The following is a 24,375-nucleotide window of genomic DNA, read 5'->3' as shown; positions in this document are numbered from 1 at the left end:
TTGGGTACACTGTTTGGCAATGGTTGAAAGGAGCACAAGTTATTATCTACTTTATCATGTATTTGAAGTACAGGCTGGGGACACTTTATTAATTAAGCAAAACAATTGGAGTCTTTCCCAGTATAAGTCACAGATTGTTACCTGTGTTTACATTACTCCAATATTTGTTTTCACACCTGTTATTTCATTCCTTATCATTTACAATCGGTCTTGTGATTATCCCGTTCTGAGCCTGGATTATATAAGGAGTTGTCCACCCCCAACCAGCACATTACTGAGATCCTCCAGGTTGTGGCTGTTAATCTCTCGGTCTCACTCTCTCTACCTGCTTGGCAGTCATGTGGTGGGGTTTGCTGTTGCTCTGTGTGAGCGGCGCTCTAGGATATTATGCCCAAGATGAAGTCCTGTCCTTGCCGGGTCTGAACACCAAACTCAACTTTAGACAGTGGTCAGGGTACCTAGAGGCATCTCCTGGCCAACATCTACATTACTGGTAAGTGAATGGGGCTCCACATAACTGGCACACTGGATACCCAGTGGGGACAGAATAGAACTAGTGCCTGACGGTCCCCAGTCTCCTAAACTCTCAATGGGCGAAGGTCCCAATTAGGTTCCTGATCTGTGTAAAGTTGGATATTATAATAGGCTCAACTAAACTTTGGGCTTGCTCATGAGATGAGATTGGGAGAAATTGTGATTGGGAGAGACTGTGCAGCTTTTACTGCTTCTAATCACTTTTTATTTAATCCCTCAGTGATGCCTTCCACTGTTCAATATCCCATTGGCATCTAGTGTTTGTGATCAGACAGAAAGAATGAATGTTGGGGGGGGAAGAGGAGGAGGAGGAGGAGGAATCTGATTGTAGGATATATCCAGGAAGAGTCAAAGTGGAGAATAAAGGAAACATCTTGCATTTGCACTTTTCCTGACTACTATTCATCTGAAAATGCATTACAGATGATGAAGTATTTTTGAAGTGTAACCACTGTTGTAATGTAACAAATGGAGCAACCAATTTGTGCACAGCAAGCTCCCACAAACACCATATATAAAGACTAGATAATCTGATTTTCTGATGGTGATTGAGGGAGAAATATTGGCCAAGGTTGTGGCGAGAACTCCCCATTCTACTTCTAGGTCCACTCAAAAAGGCGGAAACTTCGTTTCACATCTCATCTGAAAGATGGCACTCTGACTGTACAGCATTTCCTTCACCATCACTTCTACTTGACAAAAGCTCATTGACCTACTTCTATCTCCACAGAAGCTGCCAGATTTACTGGGTATTTCCAATATTTTCTAGTTTATCTTAGTATTACCTTAAAAACTTAAGTCTTGGGGTTAGGACTTGAACACAGGACCTTGTGACTGAGAGATAAGAATGCTCCCAGTTAAGCCTCAGTTGACACAAAGGAGGAGGAATCAGTCTCAAAACCAAAATTCTCCAGTGTACCCTATACTCTCCCTTGTCACCCATTTTTCACCCCCTCCTCTTGTAAGTATATGATGTGTATTGATAGAAAGGCTGTAGAAAACTGGAGTTACCCTAAATGAAGACGACTGGGGAGATATTTTAGGAGGTTTTAGCTTATGTTAGGAACGTATACATAATGTGATAGGATTTGTTTTGTTCACTTACATTGCATTGTGGTTAAAATAAATAATGTGAGGTTATTTGCTATTATTAACTCTTATCTTTATTCCTCCAACTACTTTCTCACCAGCCTGCCAGGTTCCATCCAGTTTTCTAGATAGCAAGGGATATGAGAGTAGTGCAGGAAAATAGCATTTTGGTAGAAGTTCAATCATGATCGACCTGAATAGAAGGGCTGTATTGAAGGGCCGAATGGCCTACTTCTGCTCCTATTTTCGAAATGGTTCTACCTTCCGAAACCTGGTGTCGTTCATTACTCTGCTGTCCTTCTTCTAACTCACACCAAGTCCAGTTCGTCCATCATCCCCATACTGACTTGTATGGGCTCTCAGTTAAGCAATGCCTGAACTTTGAAAATTTCAAACTTGTTTTCAAATCCCTCCATGGACTCACGTCCCTGTTCGTCTGTAGTCTCCTCTAGAATGCCCCATCCTCCAGTCTTCTGAGGTAACTTTGTTTCTTCCACTCTAGCCTCTTGAGAACCTGATGTTAATTGGTTCACCGTTGACCATTGCCTTCAACTGTCTGGCCCAAAGTTTCAGAACTTGCATTCTAAATGTGGTTGACTCTTAAATGGTCTCTGAAACAGACTAGCCCTCAGTTCAAGGGATAATTACTCCCAACTGATATACTTTAACAGATAGCATCCTGGTTTCAATGTGAAAGGTGAACTGAATAAACACCTTCTTTCCACTGGAGTTTAGAAGATTGAGTGTACAAGATTCTGAACAATATTGACAAGACAGATGTGGAAAGGGGATGTTTCCTCTTGCAGGTGGGTCCAGAACTAAGGGCACCATTTTAAAATTAGGGGTCAGCCTTTCAGGATAGAGAATGAAGAGAGGCTTTTTCTCTCTAAAGGGTCATGCAACTTCGGAACTCCCTGCCTCAGAGGCCCCTCCATCCCCGTAACCCTATGTATTTGCCTTGGCTAGATCAGCTAACCGACACATCTTTGGACAATAAGGAACAATTTAGCATGGCCAGTCCACCTAACCTGCACATCTTTGAACTGTGGGAGGTATACAGAGGAAACCCACGCAGACATAGGGAGAAGGTGCAAACTTCTCACAGTGCCCCAAGGCCAGAATCTAACCAGGATCCCTGGCACTGATGCAACAGTGCTAATCACTTTGCCACCATACCACTCATACTGGTGCATCTGACTGACCTTCGTACATTTCAATATATAATGTTAACATATGTATGTATGTTGTTACTACACTAGAGAGCCTTTCATCTTTCTGGGAATCTTTTCATTTTTCCAGAAACCTGCAACCAAGCTGATGCCAAACATAGTGCTTTGTATTTCTTTGATTCAATCAGGGAGGTCCAGAGGAGGACCTTGACATTTGAACAGTTCAGGTCTCCATAAGTGTTTATGTCTGGACAGGACTCCAGCTTCACTATGGAGCATCATTACAAGATGGGAGACAGCAGCTCTGCAATAAGCCTAACTCAGCTGGTGTAGAGAATGGATACGATGGGTAGTCTCTGACAGTGAAAGGACCATCGTGTCCTACTGATCAGCTATCACTCACCTCAATTGAGCAGCCTCCAACTATTAATGTGCTGAGCTGTCACAATCCATCAGCTCCAGTGGGTGCTGAAGATGGAATCCATCGTACCATTCCATGAGGAACAGCTAGCAGCAAATGGGCAAATACATATCTGGGATAATATGTAGTTTCAATCTCCATACTTAAGGAAGGATGTACTTGCAAAAAAGGCAATACAGAGAAACATAGAAACTAGAAGCAGCAGTAGGCCATTCGGCCCTTTGAACCTGCTCCAGTATTCATTTTGATCATGGAATTCAGTATCCTGATCGCCCCGTCCCCCCCGCCATATCCCTTCCCCCCTGCCATATCCCTTCCCCCCCCCCCCACCCCAAGAGCTATATCTAATTGCTTCTTGAAATCAGACAATGTTTTGACCTCAACCACATTCTGTGGTACTGAATTCCACATATTTACCACCCTCTGGGTGAAGAAATTTCTCCTCACCTCTTACCCTTTATCCTCAAACTATAACCCCTAGTTCTGGACCCCCTCCCCCCCACCCACAACATTGGGAACATTCTTTCTGAACCTACCCTGTCTAACCCTGTTAGAATTTTATAAGTTTAATCAAATGTATCATTATCCACCTTGACAAAGAATTCCACCATATTTTCTTTATTCCCCAATATGAAATCTCCCATTTCTGACTGCAAGGGGCTTACATTCATTTTGTCAATCTTTTTCTCTTTAGATATCTATATTCACAGTCCTATGACTGAAGAATCTTCTCTTGTCTCAGCCCTAAGTGATCATCTCTTTATCCTAAAACTGTTTTAGATTGTCCAATTAGGATCACTTGTCCACAGCAATTCTCTCAACTAGTTTGCTAACTAATCCTTTCTCATTGCACAACACCCAGTCAAGATGGCTGCTCCCTTGTTGCTTCCTCAGTGTATTGCTCTGGAAACCATCCCATATGCACTCCAGAAATTCCTCTTCTCTTGTGCTATGGACTAATTTGACTCTCCCAATCTATATGCAAATCAAAGTTGCTCATAATCACGGATGTTCCTTTAACACAAGCACCTCTCATTTCCTGTCTAATGCTTTTTCCAACATGACCACCACAGTTTGGTGGTCTGTATACCACCTGCACCAATGTTTTTTGCCCCTTGTTGTTTCTTAACTTGACCTATACAGATTCCATATCATCTATGTTAATATCTTTCCTCAATATTGTATGAATATCATTTTTAATCAAACAACGCAATTCCACCACCTTTTTCCTTTCTATCTGTTCTTTTTAAACACTGAATGTTTAGTTTCCATCCTTGCTCACCTTGGAGCCATGTCTCCAATACTATATTATACCTCTTTACATCTATCTGTGCAACTAATTCATCCATTTTGTTTTTAATGCTCCAAGCATTCAGGTACAAAACCTTGGGTTGGGCACTTTTAACTTCTCTTTTCCCTTTCCTACTATTTTTTACTCAGCCCTTATCTGACTCTGGCCCTTGATTTCTCTACCTATCACTAAATTGGTCCCTGGGATGAGGGAGTTGTCCACTGACAAGAGGTTGAGTAAATTGGGTTTATATAATCTAAAGTTTGGACAAATCAGAGGTGATCTGATTGAAACATAAAATATTCCGAGGAGGCTTGATCAGGTAGACATCGAGAGATTGTGTCTGTGGATTGGGTAATCTAAAACATTCTCAGGATAAAGAGATGATCACTTAGCACTGAGACAAGAGAAGTTCCTTCACTCAAAGGGCTGAGAATCTTTCAAATTCTCTCTCCCAAAAGGTTGGGGTTGCTCCATCATTCAACATATTTAACCATAGAAGCTCTACAATGCAGAAGGAGGCCATTCAGCCCATTGAATCTGCATCAACAAAAACACAGACACAAGGAGAATGTGCAAATCACCCAAGGCTGGAATTGAACCTGGGTCCCTGGAGCTGGGAGGTAGCAGTGGTAGCCATTGTACCACTGTACCACCAAGATTTATCATCTTGTGGAATCAAGGGATATGAGGAGCAGGTGAGAAAATGGAGTTGAAGCCCAAGATCAGCCATGATTTTATTGTATTAAATGGTGGAGCAGGCTCATTGGGTTGTATGGTCTACTCCTGCTCCTATTTCTTGTGTTCAGATCTGTATCTCAATTCACTCTCCCGATTATTACTTCATCGCCCGTAATGCCCCTACATATCAGAACTCCATGGGTCTCAGTTCTGAATGCTCCAACTGTCCTCCACAATCCCCAGCCTTCTTGGCCTCAAGATTTCCATTACCCTTTGATTGATGAACTACTTCCTAATTTCACTCCTGTTAAACCCTTTTCACATATTAAAGACCTCAATTAGATTACTTCTTTGTAAAAATGTCGATAGTATAAAGAGAACCCATGCTTTTGGAAGTCAAGGGCCAGGAGTGATCTGGATGGGTGATTCTACAATCAGGTGACAACAGACAGAGTAGAGAGGGAAAGACAGTTCCCATTGGTTCAAGGATCAAAAAACTAGAAGGCACTGATTTAAAATCATTGACAAAAATGATTTTAAGGGCTCTATGGGGTTAGGCAGGAGAGTGGAACTAGCTGAGTCGATCTCAAAGAGAGTTGGTACACTTGAAAGTGGATGAATAGCTTCCTCCCTTTGCTGGAACCAGTTAATGATCCTAATGTATCTTATCTCTCCATGCTCTTCCATGGTCCCCAGGAATAGACACTCATTCCAACTTGTTTTGGCTCCTGCAGGTTTGTGACATCCCAGCAAGACCCAGTCAATGACCCTGTCATCTTATGGCTGAATGGTGGACCTGGGTGCAGTTCCTTAGATGGATTCCTTTCGGAAAATGGACCTTTGCATGTAAGTACTTGCCTCACTGAAGGGTGAGGATTGAGTTTTACTGTTGGCTAACCTCAGAAAAGGCAGCAGTGTTGGCTTTAAATTCTTCTGGCAAAGTGAGAAGGGAACATCCAAGGTTCCTGATTCTGTCCTGACCCAATGCCTGCCTATCACCCCAAGATGGTGCTTGAAGATTGGAAAGCCCAAGCCCTTGTTTCTTCTCCCCAATCCCAGAACACCCATTCGGGTTGGAACCTGGTCAGTCTGGCTCAGTGCTGTACAGGGTTGTACATTTATACTCTACTCCCCAATTCCCCCAATGGGATTTGAAATGGAAAGATGTGTACCGAGTGAACAGGAGGTAAAAAGCCAAGGAGCTCCTAAAGGCTGCTGTGTGTAGAGCTCTATGGGTTGTGGGGAGGTGGAAAGAGTGATGGGGGGTGTTGCAGTGGAGTGTGGGAATTTGATGAGTTGGGTAATGCAGATTCTGGTCAATAGGCCACATCCTGTTAACTCCAGTGTGTTTGCTTCTAGGTGAATGATAACGGTCGCACACTCTACATCAATGAGTACAGCTGGAACAAGGTGGCCAATGTTCTGTACCTGGAATCTCCGGCTGGGGTTGGCTTCTCCTATTCTGATGATCAAAACTATGCCACCAATGATATTGAGGTACTGTGCTCAACCTGCCACCACTATGAGAACTTCCTAGGTGGTAAGAGCTGGTTACTGCTGGCTGGGTCACCCAAGGGTAGAAATGTGCCTGCAAATTCCAAAACACTAAACATTTGAAATCCAGGACCATTTATTTCTTGCATCCAACACTCAGTGCATCACACAAGGTAGCTGCTTGAGGTGCAGGTGTTGACAATCCTATCCAGATTGTTAATTGAGATGGATCATGTTCTCGATGAACCTTTACATGTCACCATGTTCATTTTCTTTATTGAGAGAATGAGGCCTCTGCTCTTCTCTTACCCCTCCTTCTCCTGTAATCTCTGTACTCTCTCCTGGCTGATTTTTTTTTTGACATTTCAGATGTTTTAATTCCCCTCATGCAATGAGCTATCTATTGATAAGTGATGACAATTGCTGTTTAGGTGAATGTGATCTTTTCGTGCCCCATTGCCCAGGCAGAACTTTCCTTGTTTCTAAACTGGGTATGTTTCCTGACTGGGCTGTGTCTCTCTGTAAAATGAAGGTGTTTTTCTCACACCGCAGGACCCTCATTGCACTTGGAAAATGGAGAAGCATTTTGCTCTGATAATCCAGGTGTCAGCTTGTGGCCTCAGAGTCCCAGGATCGAAACTAAACAGTGACAGTGTCAGGTGCTTTACATATTCAGCCCATCACAATATCAAAAACACCTGAAGGATTTAATCCTTCGGTAAATAAGAAGCACAAAGAACTCCTGTCTCTGACACTGTGGCTACAGTCTAGTGACAGAACTAACCCTCTTCTCTTTACCCTTTACTTTAATAAGTACATTTCAAAATCTTTCCTTTATCAATGGAAAGTTTTATATGTTGGACACAGGAAGGTACAGAAAAGCATTGCTTATCTTAACTCCCCCAAGATCAGTCACTGCCTCAAATATCTATCCAATTCTCCCTTTCCCTATCGTCTTCCTCTCAACAGCACATTTCATATTCTCTGGCGATGGGTCATCCAGGTTCGAAACATTGACTCTATTCTCTCCCCAAAGATACTGTCAGACCTGCTGACATTTTCTGTTTGTTTGTGACAGCCCATTTCATATGTTCACCACCATCTTCATGAAGTAATTTAAATGAAGCTAACTATGTATTTTCCCTCAAAATACTCACTGGTTCTAGAGCTTGTATCAATGTTGAATTTATTATTGAAGTTCAGTTCATCAATGCTATTAAAAATCTGTAGTTAGCTATAGGTACAATTCCCAGCTAGTAAATCTTTCCTTGCTGCTGCTTCATGACACAATGAACTTTTCATACTGTACCCGGTTACTGTTATTGTGTACCCAAGTCACCTTGTTTGTATTCACACTGAGAATTGATCAATTCTCTTAAAAACCTTGGATAAAACTCTTCACCATAGTGAACAATCCCATGGTCTTCAAATTTTCCTCACAGCTCACATGTCCTAAGCTAATTAATAGTTCCATTACACTCCTGTAGTGTCAGGATATTCTTTCTGGAGCACAGCTACCAGTATTATATGTATTTCCGTAATCTACATCGATTTTCCTTACATTCCTATGTAACACTTCTCAAATTTCAGCTTGCTGATGCCACAAACAATGCTGTTAGTTTCAGTGAACCCTGCATCATTGCCCCATTTCACTCTATATTGTATCAAGTTATTTAATTTATGTTCACACTAATATTTTTGAATTCCTAACTAACATTTGTCACTCTTTTAGAAACTTTCTCAAACTATCCACTTTCCTGTGTATTTTGTTTCTTCACTACTGTTTGAAGTCATCAGCAAACAAAGACAATTTCATTTTCTTCCTCCATCTAATAATGTGCCCTCAGCAGTGTGCCCTGTGGCACTCAATCATGATCGTTTTCCACTCTGATCCAGCTCCATTCACAAACATTTTTTTGCTTTCTTAAGTTTTATCAATTTTCAATTCTTCCCATCCGATGTGTGATCCATTTTCAATACCTTCCCACTTTTTTGTACTCTGATCACTTGTTTGGTAATAGTGTCAGAAGCCTCCCTGGTAACTGAACATCTCAAAGACATCAGATTGCCAGGATTTCATATGTTGTATTCTGTAGCCAAGAGCAATTTGATTTATTGAGTCAAAGAAAAAAAGCTTGTATCCCTGTAGCATCTTTCACGACCCCTGGATGTCCGAAAGCGCTTCAGAACCAATCAAGTATTTCTGAAGGGTGATAGTCTTGTAGGGAACATGGGAAAGAGGCTGAGCACAGCAAGATCCCACAAATAGTAGGTCAGGTCAGTAGCAAGAATTCCCTGATTGTGTTTATAATAGTGTCATGTGCCTTTTACACCACTACAAAAGCATTTAGCACTTTGGTTTAGTGTCTCATCTGCAAGATAACACATCTGACTGCACACAGTTTTAATATCAGCACTGGGAATTAACCTGGATTGTGTGCTGAAGTGTCTTAACTGGGATTTGAACCCACAACCTTTTGACTCTTGAGGTGTAGGAGCTACCCAATGTGCCACAGCTAACTTCAGAATTGCTTTGGATATTACCATGAGTAATTTCCATCTCAAAGCTTTCAAGGCAGCCAGCAAACCTGAGCCCAGTAGTATCAATGATTTCAGCTGGCAGGTTCTCTGAGTCGTGTCACCCCACAGGAAGCACAGCATTAACACTGATCTCATATTCACACCCCCACCACCCCCCACTTTGACAGGTCGCAGAGAGCAACTACCTGGCCCTGCAAGACTTCTTCAGAAAGTTTCCCAGCCTCAGGAGTAATGAGTTCTACGTCGCTGGTGAAAGTTATGGGGGTGTCTATGTGCCGAGTCTGAGCCTGAAAATCGCCAAAGGTCCAGCCAAGATTAACTTCAAGGTATTTGCATTTCTGTTCTGGGCACTGATCAGCCTCTTCCTGGCCCCATGATCCTCCCTCCACCTGTTTTTGTTTGGGTGGATTGTCCCAATTGGAATCTGGAATGCTGCCTCTCCCCACACATGGGATTGAAGCACTTAACAAAGGGTATGAGAGAGTAATTTTATCACAACGTCCCAAACAGTCTCTCAAACAATGAAGTACATTTGAAGTATAATCAATGTAATGTAGGAAACATGGCTGCCAATTTGGACACAGCCAGTTCACACAACCAGCAATAACCTGGTTTTCTGATGTTGATGGGATAAAATTTGGCCAGGACACAAGGAAGGATTACCTCGCTATCCTTTGATATAGTGCCAGGAAATCTTCTATCTCCATCTGAGATGGCAGGGTTTAATGTCTCATCGAAAAAAAAAGCATGTCTGACAATGAGGCATTCTAGCAGTACTGCCCTGAAGTGCCAGGCTGAACAGACATACTCCAGTTTTTCAAATAGAACCTCCTGATTCAGAGGGTGAGAATGATACCCATTGAGTTACTGGTACAAGCTGCAGTACACCTCAGTGATTTGGTGCACAGGAGCACTATCCAATCCCAAAGCCAATCCCTAGTGGCAGCTGGTTCAGGCATATCATTGCTGTATGTTGAGGAAGCATTGGCCCCATTGTACATGCTAATGAATGTCAGTGCTTATACATCCTAGAATCACTGTCTTCAGGGTCTGTGAGGGATTGGAGCAGGAGCCCAGCTTCTTGTGGTGATATTACATTCTGTGTTCCAGGGATTTGCAGTCGGGAATGGAATGAGCAGCGCATATCTCAATGACCAGTCACTCGTCTATTTTGGATATTACCATGGACTCTTTGGGGACACGTGGGTATTATGTTTGAACCTCCAAACCGAGTGTATTTAATCACAGCGCGAGGTTGGGGTAAAAGGGGCATCACCCTCACGCACTCCAAAATGTTGCACAGTCTAGGGCTCAATGTTGGACAACTGCACAGTGGCACAGTGATTAGCAATGCTGCCTCACAGTGTCAGGGACCTGGATTCAATCCTCAGCTTGGGTCACCGTCTGTGCAGAGTCTGTACGTTCTTCCTTGTTGCACAGGTTTCCTTCGGGTGCTCCGGTTTCCTCCCACAGTCCAAATGATGTGCTGATTAGGTGCATTGGCCATGCTATATTCTCCCTCCGTGTCCCCAACAGGCACTGGATTTTCACAGTAACTTCATTGCAGTGTTAATGCAGTGTTACTAGTGACACTAATAAATAAATTTTAAACTATACCCATTGAAGCAGCCAGGCTACCAGGATAAGCAATGATTTTACTAAAAGATGCAAGGTTCAGAGGGGGCCAAAGTCAACATAAAGGGAATATTTCACCTCACGGAGGAATCTTAAAGTAGGGACACAGTTTTACAATAAGCTATTGTCCTATTTAAGGTAGTGATGAGGAAGAATTTCTACTCTGAGGGTCATTAATCGTTAGAATTCTCTTCCCCAGAGAACAATGGAAGCTGGGTCATTTCATAAATTCAAGGCTGAGTTAGACAGATTGTAACCTACGTGGGAGTGAAGGGATATGGGTGACAGGCAAGAAAGTGTAAGTGGGGCCATGATCTGATTGGCTTTGGCTTTACTGAATTGCAAAGCTGTATTGAGGGGCTGAATGGCCAACTCCTGCTCCTATTTCTTTTAAGTTTTATTCTCTCTCTCATCCGTGAGTTTCTGACACCTAGAATGCAAATTGCAAAATAGAGACAAAAGCATAGGGAGCCTTTCCTCACTCCAGTTAGAGTTCGCTTTGGAAAAAGAAAACACAACAGATTGAACTTTGGAAATCACAAAGGATACAAGGCAGGGAAGAGCATGCTGGTTGTGGGTTCGTGTCTTTGGGCAGAAAATAGGAATGAGCTAACTGTAAGAAAGGTTCGGGAACAGTACCAGGATTGACAAGATGCTGGGAATGTATAAATACATGATAAAATGGGAATGGGGAACACATTTTCTCCACAACCTCCACCATTAGAGGCTCTTTCCCCAATGCAGGACTTTGCCTTAGAATGGAATTGTAAGAAAGGCACCTACAAAGAAAATAGTTACAAGGAAAGAAACAAGAAAAAAGACAGTATGAGATGTCAGAGACAGACCAGTGATATTTTCTGACTTGCTGAGTTCAATGTCACAGGAGATTGTTTAGTTTCCATTATACATTCCTATGTCTACATTTATATTCAAACGACATTCATAAATCATTAGCACTGCAATTACACCATCACAAAAATGATGATGCAGGACCATCACTGGCATGAAGATGTTATTACAATGCTAAAAGTTTACACAGACATGTTACGTTCTAAATATCGTCACGGGACTGCAAAAGGCAGAAAGCTGATAACAGGAAGTTAGCTTTTGTAGACAAGAAATACGTACAATGATAGGATTGAAGAATATTATTGCAAACTTTCACCCAATGGTAATTTTATGAACAATTTCTCAGTATTCCTTTGAATTGAGTTAATAGATGGTACGTTCGAGGTAGCATTTTGCCAGAGACTGCACTATTGGGCAACTTCTATGGCACAGAACAAGTTCCTGTCAGTGACCTTGTGGCCAATTCACCAGGAATTTTCCAGTTCTTAACAGTTATAGTCAGGTCTTTTTATTTTTATATTCATTGATGCCATGTGGGCATCACTGACATTTATTTCCCATTTTGGGTGTCCAGAAAAGGTAGTGGTGGGTTGTCCTATTTCAACCAAAGGTAATGTTTGGTACGTGAAGTCAAACTTAATCAGTATAATTAATTTTCACATTCAACAGATTACAAACTTTTTTTTTAATTTACACATAGGTAGTGATTTGGTGGGATGCAGTTTCAGCTATAAAATGATGTACCACTTTTATGCAGAGACACTAATCTCCCTCACTGAGAAGTGTATGGAGCAGAAAGGACAATTTAAACACAGCAGATTAACTTCATTAATTTCTACTGGGATTTGCAGAATCTACAACAGTGCATTAAACACATTAGAAATGTGTCAATATATGCAAGTATTGGGTTGTGTACGTATTTAGTGAAACAGTGTCACTAATTTCTTTCTTTATTCTTTCATGGATGTGGGCATTGCTGGCCGGGCCCAGATTTGTTGCCTGTCCCTAATTGCCATTGAACTAAGTGACTTGCTCAGCCATTTCAAAGGGCATTTAAGAGTCACAATGTCATGCATCTGGAGTCACACATAGGCCAGGCCAGATAAGGAAAAAGTAAGTTCATTCCTTGCAGGACAATAGTGAACCAGATGGATTTAACAACAATCAATGATAATTGTATGATCACCATTACTGAGGACTAACTTGAAATTTCAGATTTATTAATGCAATTTAAATTCCACCAGCTATCTTGCTGGAATTTGTACCCGTGTCCCCAGAGCACAAGCCTGAGTCTATGGATTGCCTGTCCAGTGACATTACCACTACATAATCTCAACTGAACCACTGGCTCCAAACAATGCAGATAAGAAACTCAGTGCATGAAGGACTAATGAAATGACACAAGGAGGCTGGGGTAAAGGGATGCAATGGGAAGGAGAGAAACTATCTCATGATATTTCACAATAAGGATGCCTGGCCCTCAACACTCAAAAGGCACAGTCAGATGTTGTGAATTAAATCACAATTTTCTCTTTCTTTCATTCCTGATACAGATTGTGGAAAAACCTGAACACATACTGCTGCCAAGGTGGAACCTGCAACTTTGTCACTAACAGCAACTATTCCTGCCGAGAATCAGTAGGTTCCCCTCATTCATTCGCTCACTCTGATTCCAAATCCTGTGACTAAATGAAAGTCTTGTACTTCTACAGTACATTTCACAATCTCAGAACATCCTAAAAACCACAAGATCCCACAATTTACAATACAATATATCAAACATTTGGGTTTAATGATGCTGATTGGTCATTTTAAATGTTTTCATGGGACATGGGCATCGCTAGCAAGGCCAGTAATTTTGCCCCTCCCGAACTGTCCTTGGATTGTTTAGTCATTTCTGAGGGCAGTTAAAAGCCAATTAATTTTTAAAGAAATGCTTTTTCCTTGCTGAAAGTTACAAAGACAATGTACAGAGTGGAAGGGCAATCCCTTAATCCATCTCCTTGATTGCTTCAAATTCAATTTATGGTCCCCACAAGAGACACCAACAAGATCCAAGCTGACAAGTAAAGCAATTGCAACTGATGTTGTGCTTGACCTGACCCATAATCTTAACCAAAAGGCCATATCTAAATTCAATGCCTCAAATGAATTTAAATTGCACCAGCTGCTAAACAAGGGAATTAAGTGTTATGGGGAGAAAGCGGGAAAGTGGAACTGATCCACTTCAGTTCAGCCATGATCTTACTGAATGGCGGGGCAGGCTCGAAGGGCTAGATGGCCTACTCCTGCTCCTATTTCTTATAGAACATAGAACATTACAGCGCGGTACAGGCCCTTCGGCCCTCGATGGTTCCACTGGTCGGCGCAACAATCTAATGACCCTCTAACCTAAACTATTCCAATGTTATCCATATGCCTATCCACTGACCATTTGAATGCCCTTAAAGTTGGCGAGTCCACAACTGCAGGCAGGGCATTCCACACCCTTACTACCCTCTGAGTAAAGAACCTACCTCTGACGTCCATCCTATAATTACCACCCCTTAATTTAAAGCTATGTCCCCTCATGTTAGCCGTCACCATCCGAGGAAAAAGGATCTCACTATCCACCCTATCTAACCCTCTGATCATCTTGTATGCCTCAATTAGGTCACCTCTCAACCTTCTTCTTTCTAATGAAAACAACCTCAAGTCCCTCAGCCTTTACTCATAAGACTTCCTCACCAGGCAACATCCTGGTAAACCTCTTCTGCACCCTTTCCAATGCCTCCACATCCTCCTTTATAATGCGGCAACCAGAACTGTACGCAATACTCCAAGTGTGGCCGCACCAGAGTTTTGTACAGTTACAACATGACCTCACGGCTCCAAAATTCAATCCCTCTACCAATAAAAGCTAACACACTGTATGCCTTCTAAACAACCTCATCAACCTGGGTGCCAACTTTCAGGGATCTATGCACATGTATGTTCTTATGTGCTTAGCTGCTGTTTTTCTAATTCATTCAGGTGATGTGGGTATTGCATTTAAGGTTGAGCCAGGTTACCCTTGAATAGAGTGGTTTGTTAGGCCATATCGAAGGTATTATGAGTCAACCCAATTGGGATCTGGAGTCATATATAGGTCAGTCCAAGTACAGGGTGGCAGACTTTCTTCCCTAACAGACATTAATGAAACAGATGGGTTTTTATGAGAATGATATGATGGTCATCATTATACTTTTAATTCCAGATTTTATTTAAATCAAAGTTCATCATCTGCTGTGGTGGTATTTGAACTTGGGTCCCCAGAGCTTTACCATAGTCTCTGGATTAGTAGTCCACTGACACTCTGTCAGCCACCCACGCTCTGAGGGCCAGAACACTGGGGAGAATTTTGTCTGTTCTAATAAGATAGTTGACAGTTTAAAATCTTATTTAGCACAATTTCCTTAGTTTCCCATTTTTGGCCTCTGTATAAAGCTCGTGATTCCATAATGTTTTTCAATGGCCCTGTCAACTAGTCCTCATGGGTTTATGCATGTGACTGTCAGCTTACATGTAGATGTAGCCCAGATGTGTGTTCCCAGTTAGGCAGATGTAATACAAAGTTGACAAACTGATGGGTATTTGGATAACTGTCGGTGGAAAATTATTTTCTTTACAGATCAATAAAGTCTTCACGATCATCTACAGCAGTGGACTCAATCTGTACTCGCTTTACCAGAATTGTGCTGGGGGAGTTGGAGGAAGGAACAGCCGCTTCCACACAGATATGAAGAACCTCTTCCGATTTTACAAATTTGAACTGCCAGAGGTACATGCCATCTATTTCCATTTTATTTTCCAATCCCTTTCCATTCATTCCCACCATATAGAATCCCATTCGCTCCAAGTGGAGCAGCTCCCTTCCATTCACTCTCATTCTATTGAATTCAGATTTCCCCAATCTTAATTCCAATTCTACAAAATCCCAACAGTCCACCCACCCTCCTTTATAGATATTTCCTGATCTTACTGAAAAACAATTCCTAATTATCTGGAGTTTATTAATACTTTACCTTTTTTTCTTATCAGAATGCAGCTACAGCACAGACCGGTGTTCCCCCCTGTCTCAATGATACTGCTCCGTGGACCTGGCTAAATCGTGCAGATGTGAGAAAAGCCCTAAACATCCCAGACTTTGTCCAGCCCTGGGAACTCTGCAGGTAAGAGAACATGCTGGCAGCATCTTTAAGACACACCAGTGACTGGCAGTACTTCCAGCAGGATAACATAGCCTCAGTATTGCATGGACGTGTCACAGTCATGGAGTCATTGAGTTTTGTAGCACAGCAAGAGGCCCTTTGGTCCACTGTGTCTGCACCAGCTATCAAGCACATATCAATTCTAATCTTACTTTCCAGCACTCGGTCCGAAGTCTTGTATGCAATGGTTGAGATTTTATGCTAAGTGTCCAGGGTGAGATAAACCAGGCATCTTGTTGAATCAGTCTAACCTCAATAGCCTGAGTGTTGCTGTTTGTGGATCAAATGCCTAATTTTCACCCACTACAAATGGGGTCAGTGGGAACAAAAATCCAAGAGGTATAAACTGAGCAGCTGACCCTTTACCTCTTGTGGGCAAAAGTGAAAATGTATCCCATAATCCTGAAGTTTGCTGATGTTCCCAAAAGTAAGAGATTTGGAAAATAGCTGATGACTAGAAAAGACATTGAAATGTTAGTAGATGGGTTGAACTAACTCCTCTTTGTCCCACTCCTAGGTTGGTTTTAGAGTTTGAATTTAAAAAGGTGATATTGTCATTTCAATATGTGTATAACTATATGTTATGCAGCTTGGTATGAAACAACCAGGTTCCTTACATTAACAAGAGTTAGTTTGCAGAAAGTACTAACAAAAAGTTTAAAATGTAGAATTATGTCCTAACTACCCACTAATCCAAAGCCAACATACACATAACTATCTTCAAGCTTGCTAAAGAGAACTAACAGTTTTGTAGAGTATCAGATATCAAACATCAGCCAAATAAAAGGTAAAGGGAGAAAAAAATGTTCATGGATTGTTCAGATGTCTCTTTATAACTGAAATGTCACTTTCAGCAAGAGCTGCTTGTATTTGGGGTTCTTGCTGAGACAGTTATGACTTGTTGATTCTCTTTTTCCTTGGGGATAGTCATGTTGATTCAGGATCCTCCAAGTGTCCTCATCGTACAGCAATGAAACCTTCTAGTGGGTTTTCAAATCACAAACAGCTCAGCTTTGGTGAGAGAGGATCTAGAGAAAAGAGAGGGGAGTAAGATTGTTGCCCCAGTGCCAGTCTCTGTTTGTTCAAATCCAGTATCTTTTATATCCGAGAACCAGGCCACATGATCTCTCTCTCTCTCTCTCTCTCTCTCTCCGGTTTTAACCATCTCTAAGAGCTCCACACTGAGTGTTTCCATAAAGCAGCTTCTGTCCTTCACATATACAGCACAGTAGCTGCTGTAACCAATGTCCTTTGCAAAAAGTCCAGCATGTGTATATGACCAGTCAACGTCATTCCAAAGTAATAGCTGTACAATTGATGACATTATAAATTAATAGTGAATATAACATCTTCAAGACAATTTACCATGGTTATCTCACTGGTTAAACACATTACAATTGTTTGTGAGAGAGAAATGATGTCAAGTATCAGCAACTACAATGATCCAATTACCTAGCTTTATTATTACTGAATATGCTCAGTATGAGCATTAACAAGAGGCCATGCAGTCCCTCAAGCCCATTCCGCCATTCAATAAGATCATCATTCTTCTGTAATTCAATTCCATTTAGCTGCCTTAGTTCTTCGACACTTAATTCCCTTGAGTAATAAAACTCAAACCTATTGACTCCTTTATAATTTTAAACACCTCGACTACAGTACACTACCAGTAGATTAATCTAAGTTGTTCTAAACTCATGAACTAAATCTTGGATTAAATTTATGATTTATTCTAACCTGAGTTAAACCATCTCCTCCCCTGCAGTGATGTGGTTACTTACAACTACCAATGTATCTATACCGACATGAGTGACTTCTATCTGCAACTGCTCAGCGACGGTTACCGTGCGCTGGTCTACAACGGGGACGTTGACATGGCCTGTAACTTTCTGGGTAATAACTGGTTTGTGGAGTCGCTGAATCAGCAGGTATGTACGATATTCAGAATTGGTCTGAAATGTATCACATTGATTTATAGACCTCCATGACTCTGTAAACATTTCATTTTGTAATATTATTGTCACATTCTGTATTCAGTTAAGCAGCTGATCCAGTCCTGGGTGTGGGGACACTGGAGATGTTTGTAGTTATGGAAGATGAGCAATAAGTGCAAATTCCCTGTGGCTGATCACTGACCCTGGCTGGAAAGTGTGTATATGGATGTGGGATAAGGCTGGGATCAATAACGAATCAACTGCTGAAGTTTTGGTTTTTTATTCATTTATAGGAAGCTCAGCCAGCATTTATCACCAATCCCTAATTGCCCTCGAAAGTGGTAGTGAGCTGCCTTCTTGCACCATGCAGTCCATATGATATTGGTGCACCCACAGTGCAGTTAGAGAGCTAATTCCAGCGACAGTGAAGGAATAAAATATATTTCCAAGATAGGGTGGTGTGTGACTTAGAGGGGTACTTGCAGGTAGTAGTGGGATCATTGTCCTTGTCCCTCTAGAGGTCACACCTTTCGGAAGATGCGGTTGAAGGAGCCTCAGTGAGTTGCTGCAGTATATCTTGTAGATAGTTCACGTGGCAATGACTGTGTGCCTATGGTAGAAGGAATGAATGTTTAATCTGGTAGATGGGTTCTTTTGCCCTGGACAGTGTCAACGAACTGAGATAAGTGTATCTGCAATGTATTAATGTGAGAAATATCATCTCCAGCCTGTGTGGAATTTCAATAAGACTTGAGCGACAGTTGTGTCATTCTCAATAAATAATTAACGAGCTGTCTAACTGACCTATTTTAATACCAGAAAACCTTGGACTACCAACCATGGATTTACAATAACCAGGTCGCAGGATTCTACCAACAATATGGGCAACTCACCTTCCTGACTGTCAAGGTAACTCCTGCTTCTTTTCCTTTAAATGCAGAATCATTTGAGCAATAGTGAAACCTGCACCTAGCAATAAAAGTATAACATGAGACAAGACACATTCTCATTAGATATGGATGAAGCAGAGTGATGACCACAGTTATTTTGAGAAAGAAAAATTTGCATTTATATATCAACTTTCTTGACCTCAACCTGTCCCAAAATGATTTTTGGTTTAAAGTGTAATTATTGTTATAATGTTGGAGCCACAGCAGCAAACTTGTGTCCAGCAAGTTCCCACAAATGGACATTTGATCATGACCAGATAACCTGTCATTGTGACCTTGTTTGTGGTAGAAATATCCTCCCAAACACTGAGTGGAACTGACCAGTGTGATAACCCCTTCACCCTCTGACACTGACCCTCATGGTACTCCACTTGTGTGTCCCCACACCACCCTCAAAGTTGTTCCGCCATTCAATGAAATCATGGTTAATCTGTGGTTCCACTCCACATGCCCAGTTCCTGATAGATTCTTGTTAACAAGAAAAGATATCAATTTCAACTTTAAAACAGAAAATGACACCCAGTAGAATACATACCATCACTTTGATAACTCTGCATTATTACAATGACACAGTTCTTTCTTGAGGTTTTGCCCTGCCAGGTTGAGATTCCATAAGTATAAACCTGAAAAAGAAATATATTTTTCCATCTCATTTGAGCAATCCACATCCAACAACCTAGTCTGAAACTTCTGCTTACATTTTAACAGCAGCAGAGATAATTCACAACATTCTTAAACAATACCAACATTCTAAATCAGACAACCCAGAACATTCATTTTTTTTTAAAGTTCATTTTTGAAATTCCAGGATCTCGATCCCGTTCAGCACCTTTGCTGAAAAGTAATTAGTTCTTCCCTAGCCTATACTCTACTTGTGTACAAAGTTTTGTTGAATTCCTTCTGTTAGTTTTTAATTCATTGCATACATTAAAATTCATTCGCCAGTTTTGCCCATTCATTTAATCTATCAGCATCTCTTTATCATGTTATGTTTACATCTACACTGTACAATGCTGTCTTTCTTTGTGTCAGCAAATGTGAAAATGTCACCCTCTATCCCATCATCTAAGCCATGAGTAAATATCGTCAATAGTTGAGGTTTCTCCACAGAACCTTGTGGGACACAACTTCCAACCAATTAAAGTATCTGTAGCTAAGGAAAGGTACTTGATCAAAATCATTCATTCAAGATCTGCTATTTCTAGCATTTTCTGCTTTTGTTTCAATTTTCCAACATACACAGTAATTTGCTTTTGTTACCTGTGCATTATCTAAACTCTGTCTCTTTCTATTCAGCCTATTTTCTAACCAGGACAATAATTTACTTGCAGGTCTATGGGCTTCACCTTTAGCTAACAATCTCTTTATGTGGAACTTTATCAAGTGTCTTCTGGAAGTCCATATAAATAATATTCATATATATTCCCCTCTCCACTATTTCACTTACCTCTTTAAAAATACAATCAGATTCATCATGCATGACCCAGCCTTTACAAATCCATTTTGACTCTCTCTGAGCAGCTGAAAATTTTGAAGGTGTTCAGTCACAACCCTTAGTTACAGATTTGAGCGCTTTTCCCACCACTGATGTTAGATTAATTAGTTTACAACTCGCTGGTCTTCCTTTCTCATCTTTATAAATTAGCAGACTGACATTCACTATTTTCCAATCCAGAGGAATGATTTCCAAATCAGATGAACCTTCTACAGCTATGCTCGAGCACTGACAATATTCACACCTACTTAAACCCAAAGATGTGCGGGTTAGATTGATTGACTGTGCTAAAATTGCCCTTAGTGTCCTGAGATGTGTAGGTTAGGAGGATTAGTGGGTAAGTATGTGGGAATATGGGGCTAGGGCCTGGGTGGGATTGTGGTCAGTGAAGACTTGATGGGCCAAACGGCTTCTCTCTGTACTGTGGGGTTTCTATGATTTAAACCCAATGGTGCAAATCATCTATTCCTGTGCATTAGTCATTCGAGTGCCATTAGGTCTTTCTTTATTACAATATTGCTTATCCTTGTTTTATTGGGTCCTTGACTGTGATTCAATTCCTTGGAATGTTTGCATGATGACAGTTTTCTTCACTGTAAATCCTGACACAAAAGTAATTCACCAGCAAGTTAATCAGTTTCTCAGGCACTCATATTTCTCCTGCTGTAAATTTTGCATTGATTTGATTGCACTTGTACTTTATTTCTATCCTGCCTCAGTGTAACGGTTACTATATGCTAAGTCAACTTTGCTGGTTTGTGTTTCTTTCAGACTCACCAAGCTCTGAGTCACTTTTTCCACATAATTCTTTTAATTTATGTTGCCTCTTACCTTTTTCAGTTGTTTGTGGTTGTCTCATTTGACAAGAAAAGCTCCTCCCCTCAGGAATTAATTGGGTTCAAAATCACATTTAATTCTCACTGATTTACCGTCACTTTAACTATTCATTAACAGATTGGTCAGTCTCTGCTTCATCGCCCTGAAGTTACCAAAATCTACAATCCTGTTGGTTGTTTTATGGTTCTCCCTTCCAAACATAATGTATAAATGGTCACAAACAGACAGTTAACTAATTGAACAGCTCATTATGAAATTATTAAATCTAAGTTGACTGCCCTTCATAGACTCACAGATACATCACAGGAAACAACTATCCCAGACACATTAGGAATTGTTTTTATTCTTTTAAGGGATGTGGGCATCGCCAGCTAGGCCATCATTTATTCATTGCCTTTCTGACTTGTGCTTATCTATTTATCCTAAACAAGATTAAGTTAAAATCGCTCATTAAAAGCATTCTGTCACTGTCATGTGTTTGCTGAATCGCTGCATTAATACAGTCTACTTTAGCTGTTACCATGCAGCCAATACACAACTCTAGTTAGTCTTAAATTCTATTCTAATTTTTCCTCCTTTCTCTCTCCAGATTTAATTACTTCACAACTTTTAGCTTTCCCTTTATCTATGATACCTAAAGCAATTCCTGATGTTCCTCTGATCAATTTGCTTCTGTTGGCTTTTGAACTATCACAGATGGCTCTCTCTGCCATTTGCCAGCTTAATGTCCTTATGACTGCTCTTTGTACCATTTCCACAATGTTCCTGGTCCAAGTTCAGTTCTGGTGATGCCCATCCCAATTCCTTCCTGTCTCACTACTAGTGCTAGTGTCCCATGTAACGGAGCTCCTCCTTGTAACACTACTCCCTTCAAGGAGGGATGGTGATATAATGGTAATGTCACTGATCTGGAGTTGAAAACTAGTCTGATTAATGATCACCATTAAACTATTGTAAAAACCAATCTATTTTACTAATGTCCTTTTAGGGAAGGAAATCTGCTGTCCTCACCTGGAATGGTCTACATGTGACTGAGACAGAGCCACAGCAATATTGTTGACTCTTAGCTGTCCTCTGAAATGGCCCAGTAAATCACTCAATTCATGGGCAGAGAAATATGGGCAACAGATGCTGGCCATGTCAAAATTTACTTATCCCTCTTGCCTGTTCTTTCCTATGTTAGTCCCAACATTGATTACCAATGACTGAATCCCTCCCCACCGCCCCAACAGATCTTCCAGCTGGTTTGAGATGTCCTATCCTCGGCATCAAGAATGTGACAAGCCTTATAGGGCTCCCAATTCTGCAAACAAAGATGGCTATCTGTCACCCTAATTATTGATTCCCCAAAAACTGCCACATTAGACTTCCCTTCTGCCCATCCCCCTCACTTTGAACATTCTCCTGCTCCCGAAAGCAATAGTCAACATTCCAGCTATGCTTCCAGCTGTCTTTATCTATATTCTCAAAGGTAGCAAATGCATTGTATCTGTTGGATCGGATGAGTTTCTGGGGTTCCTCATTCTCTATCTCTACTGGTTTCGTTCACTTTACACTATCAGTCACACCAGCCCCATCCTGAATCCATACCTCTGTGCAACGTATAACTGTAATCTGGAGCAAACTGTCAAGGGTGCTCAGAATCCAACTCAATGACTCCAGGATGAAATTCGTCAAGTCTGGGGATCACTTTAAAAATGGAATCTGGGACCTGATACTAAGATTATCGATTTTCACAGGACTGCAGGCTAATTTGGATCATGAGCCAGGGATGCACCCTACACTCCTAACCTAGCTGGCTCCTCCAGCCATGAAATGATTTCCCTGGGACTCAAGAATTTCAGTAGTCTAATGGAAGCTTAGGCTCGCAGCCAAAATACAAACTTTAGGCTTGGTTAAGAGCCCAAAAGTCTATCAACCCTCTCCCATCTCACCACCTGCTCACCTGTCCATTCATTTGTCTACTCACTCACTTTACCCACCCATAAACTTAAGACTGTAAAAAAAAAAACTACCTCCTAAAATGAGGTCCTCATTACCAGTTTTCTCCTTTGTTGTTCCAACTGTGAATGGAGGTCATGGATGGGAAGGGGCAAAGAGATAATCATGCACAATCCCTGCAGTTGGCGTCAGCAGCTGGGAAGATCAGGCTCATTATCTAAGCTTGAAACATAGTGGGGTGGGGAGGAACTCCAAACTCTTGTTGCCTCAAGTTTACAGGAACCAATACGAGTCTCAGAAACAAAAAAAAAACAGCAGCTCCTCACTCCTCTGCACCAAATACCAAATTCCCAACTTCTCTGCTGTATTCACAGGGCATTCAACAACCAGTGAGACCACACACCTCATTTCATATTGATAGTCTCCCCATCTCGCTATTCCCTTCCACCCCCTCCTCTCTTTTCTCACACTGACTCTGTAACACTCCACTCTCCAATCTTTTTTAATTCATCTGGAGCTTTGCTGCCATTTACTGTCCATCCGTCGCTGGCCTGAAATGTTGGTGGTGGATGTCTTCTCGATGACTAGGCCTTCTCACCTCATGTAGTTTTATGCTGCTGAATCCTATCTGGTCATTGGCTCTTTGTTCGTACTCTCTGAGTTTGAATACTAATATCCTGCACTCCAGCCCTTCACTTGGAATTCTCAATAACAAGGAAAGTATCGATTTGGAGGCAACAACTTGTGTTTCTCATCAAATAAAGGGTCCAACTGATTGAAAATTTAAATCCACACACAGCAGTGACACTTATAATCAGATTTACCTGTTTTGAATATGGGGTAGCTGGTTGGCACGGCAACATTGCTATCTATAGAATTAAGTTACAACGATGATATCACAATATTCAGGGGCTGCTTTATGGCATCACTCATACAGCACCTAGCAACCAGCCTCCCTGGATACTGATTATTATGGGTTATTTTGAGTTCAGAAAGGGAAATGGAATTGGTGTGTGGAATTTATCAGGGTGATAATGATGTCCATTGATCCTAACTCTTCACCCTCTCTCTTCCTCAGGGAGCTGGACACATGGTACCACAGTGGGCACCGGCACAAGCCTTGAAGATGTTTGAATCCTTCCTCTCCAACTCTGCATATTAATTGGGCTACAGCTTGTCCTCACAGTGTGTTGCCTTGCTACCTTATTGCCTTATTCTCACTTAAATGTTTACCTCTCTTTTTTACACAAACAGCTCAGGTGGTTGCTAATTGAGCAAAATGGGA

General features: G+C 41.3%; 1 protein-coding gene across 1 annotated transcript; it reads left to right on the top strand.

Annotated features, from left to right (window-relative positions):
• Window positions 1–338: 338 nt before the first annotated feature.
• Window positions 339–24,252, top strand: LOC145342603 (lysosomal protective protein-like). Its single transcript, XM_080188150.1, has 11 exons — window positions 339–493; window positions 5,920–6,031; window positions 6,545–6,682; window positions 9,388–9,546; window positions 10,331–10,422; window positions 13,258–13,342; window positions 15,354–15,503; window positions 15,764–15,894; window positions 17,699–17,861; window positions 18,687–18,776; window positions 24,169–24,252. Exons 1-11 carry the CDS (start codon window positions 339–341, stop codon window positions 24,250–24,252), a joined length of 1,359 nt encoding a protein of 452 aa, XP_080044276.1.
• Window positions 24,253–24,375: the final 123 nt, after the last annotated feature.

This window comes from Carcharhinus amblyrhynchos, chromosome 4 (genome assembly GCF_965287045.1).
Source record: "Carcharhinus amblyrhynchos chromosome 4, sCarAmb.v2.hapA, whole genome shotgun sequence".
NCBI lineage: Eukaryota > Metazoa > Chordata > Chondrichthyes > Carcharhiniformes > Carcharhinidae > Carcharhinus > Carcharhinus amblyrhynchos.
The sequence above is the reverse complement of the archived record's forward strand: the minus strand, read 5'-3'. Positions and strand labels throughout refer to the sequence as shown.

Excerpts from the sequence above, each read along its gene's own strand:
- LOC145342603 (XM_080188150.1), top strand. The coding sequence starts at position 339 with ATGTGGTGGGGTTTGCTGTTGCTCTGTGTGAGCGGCGCTCTAGGATAT. Across the intron at positions 6,032-6,544 it reads CGGAAAATGGACCTTTGCAT|GTGAATGATAACGGTCGCAC; the intron begins GTAAGTACTTGC and ends GTTTGCTTCTAG. Across the intron at positions 18,777-24,168 it reads TCACCTTCCTGACTGTCAAG|GGAGCTGGACACATGGTACC; the intron begins GTAACTCCTGCT and ends TCTCTTCCTCAG.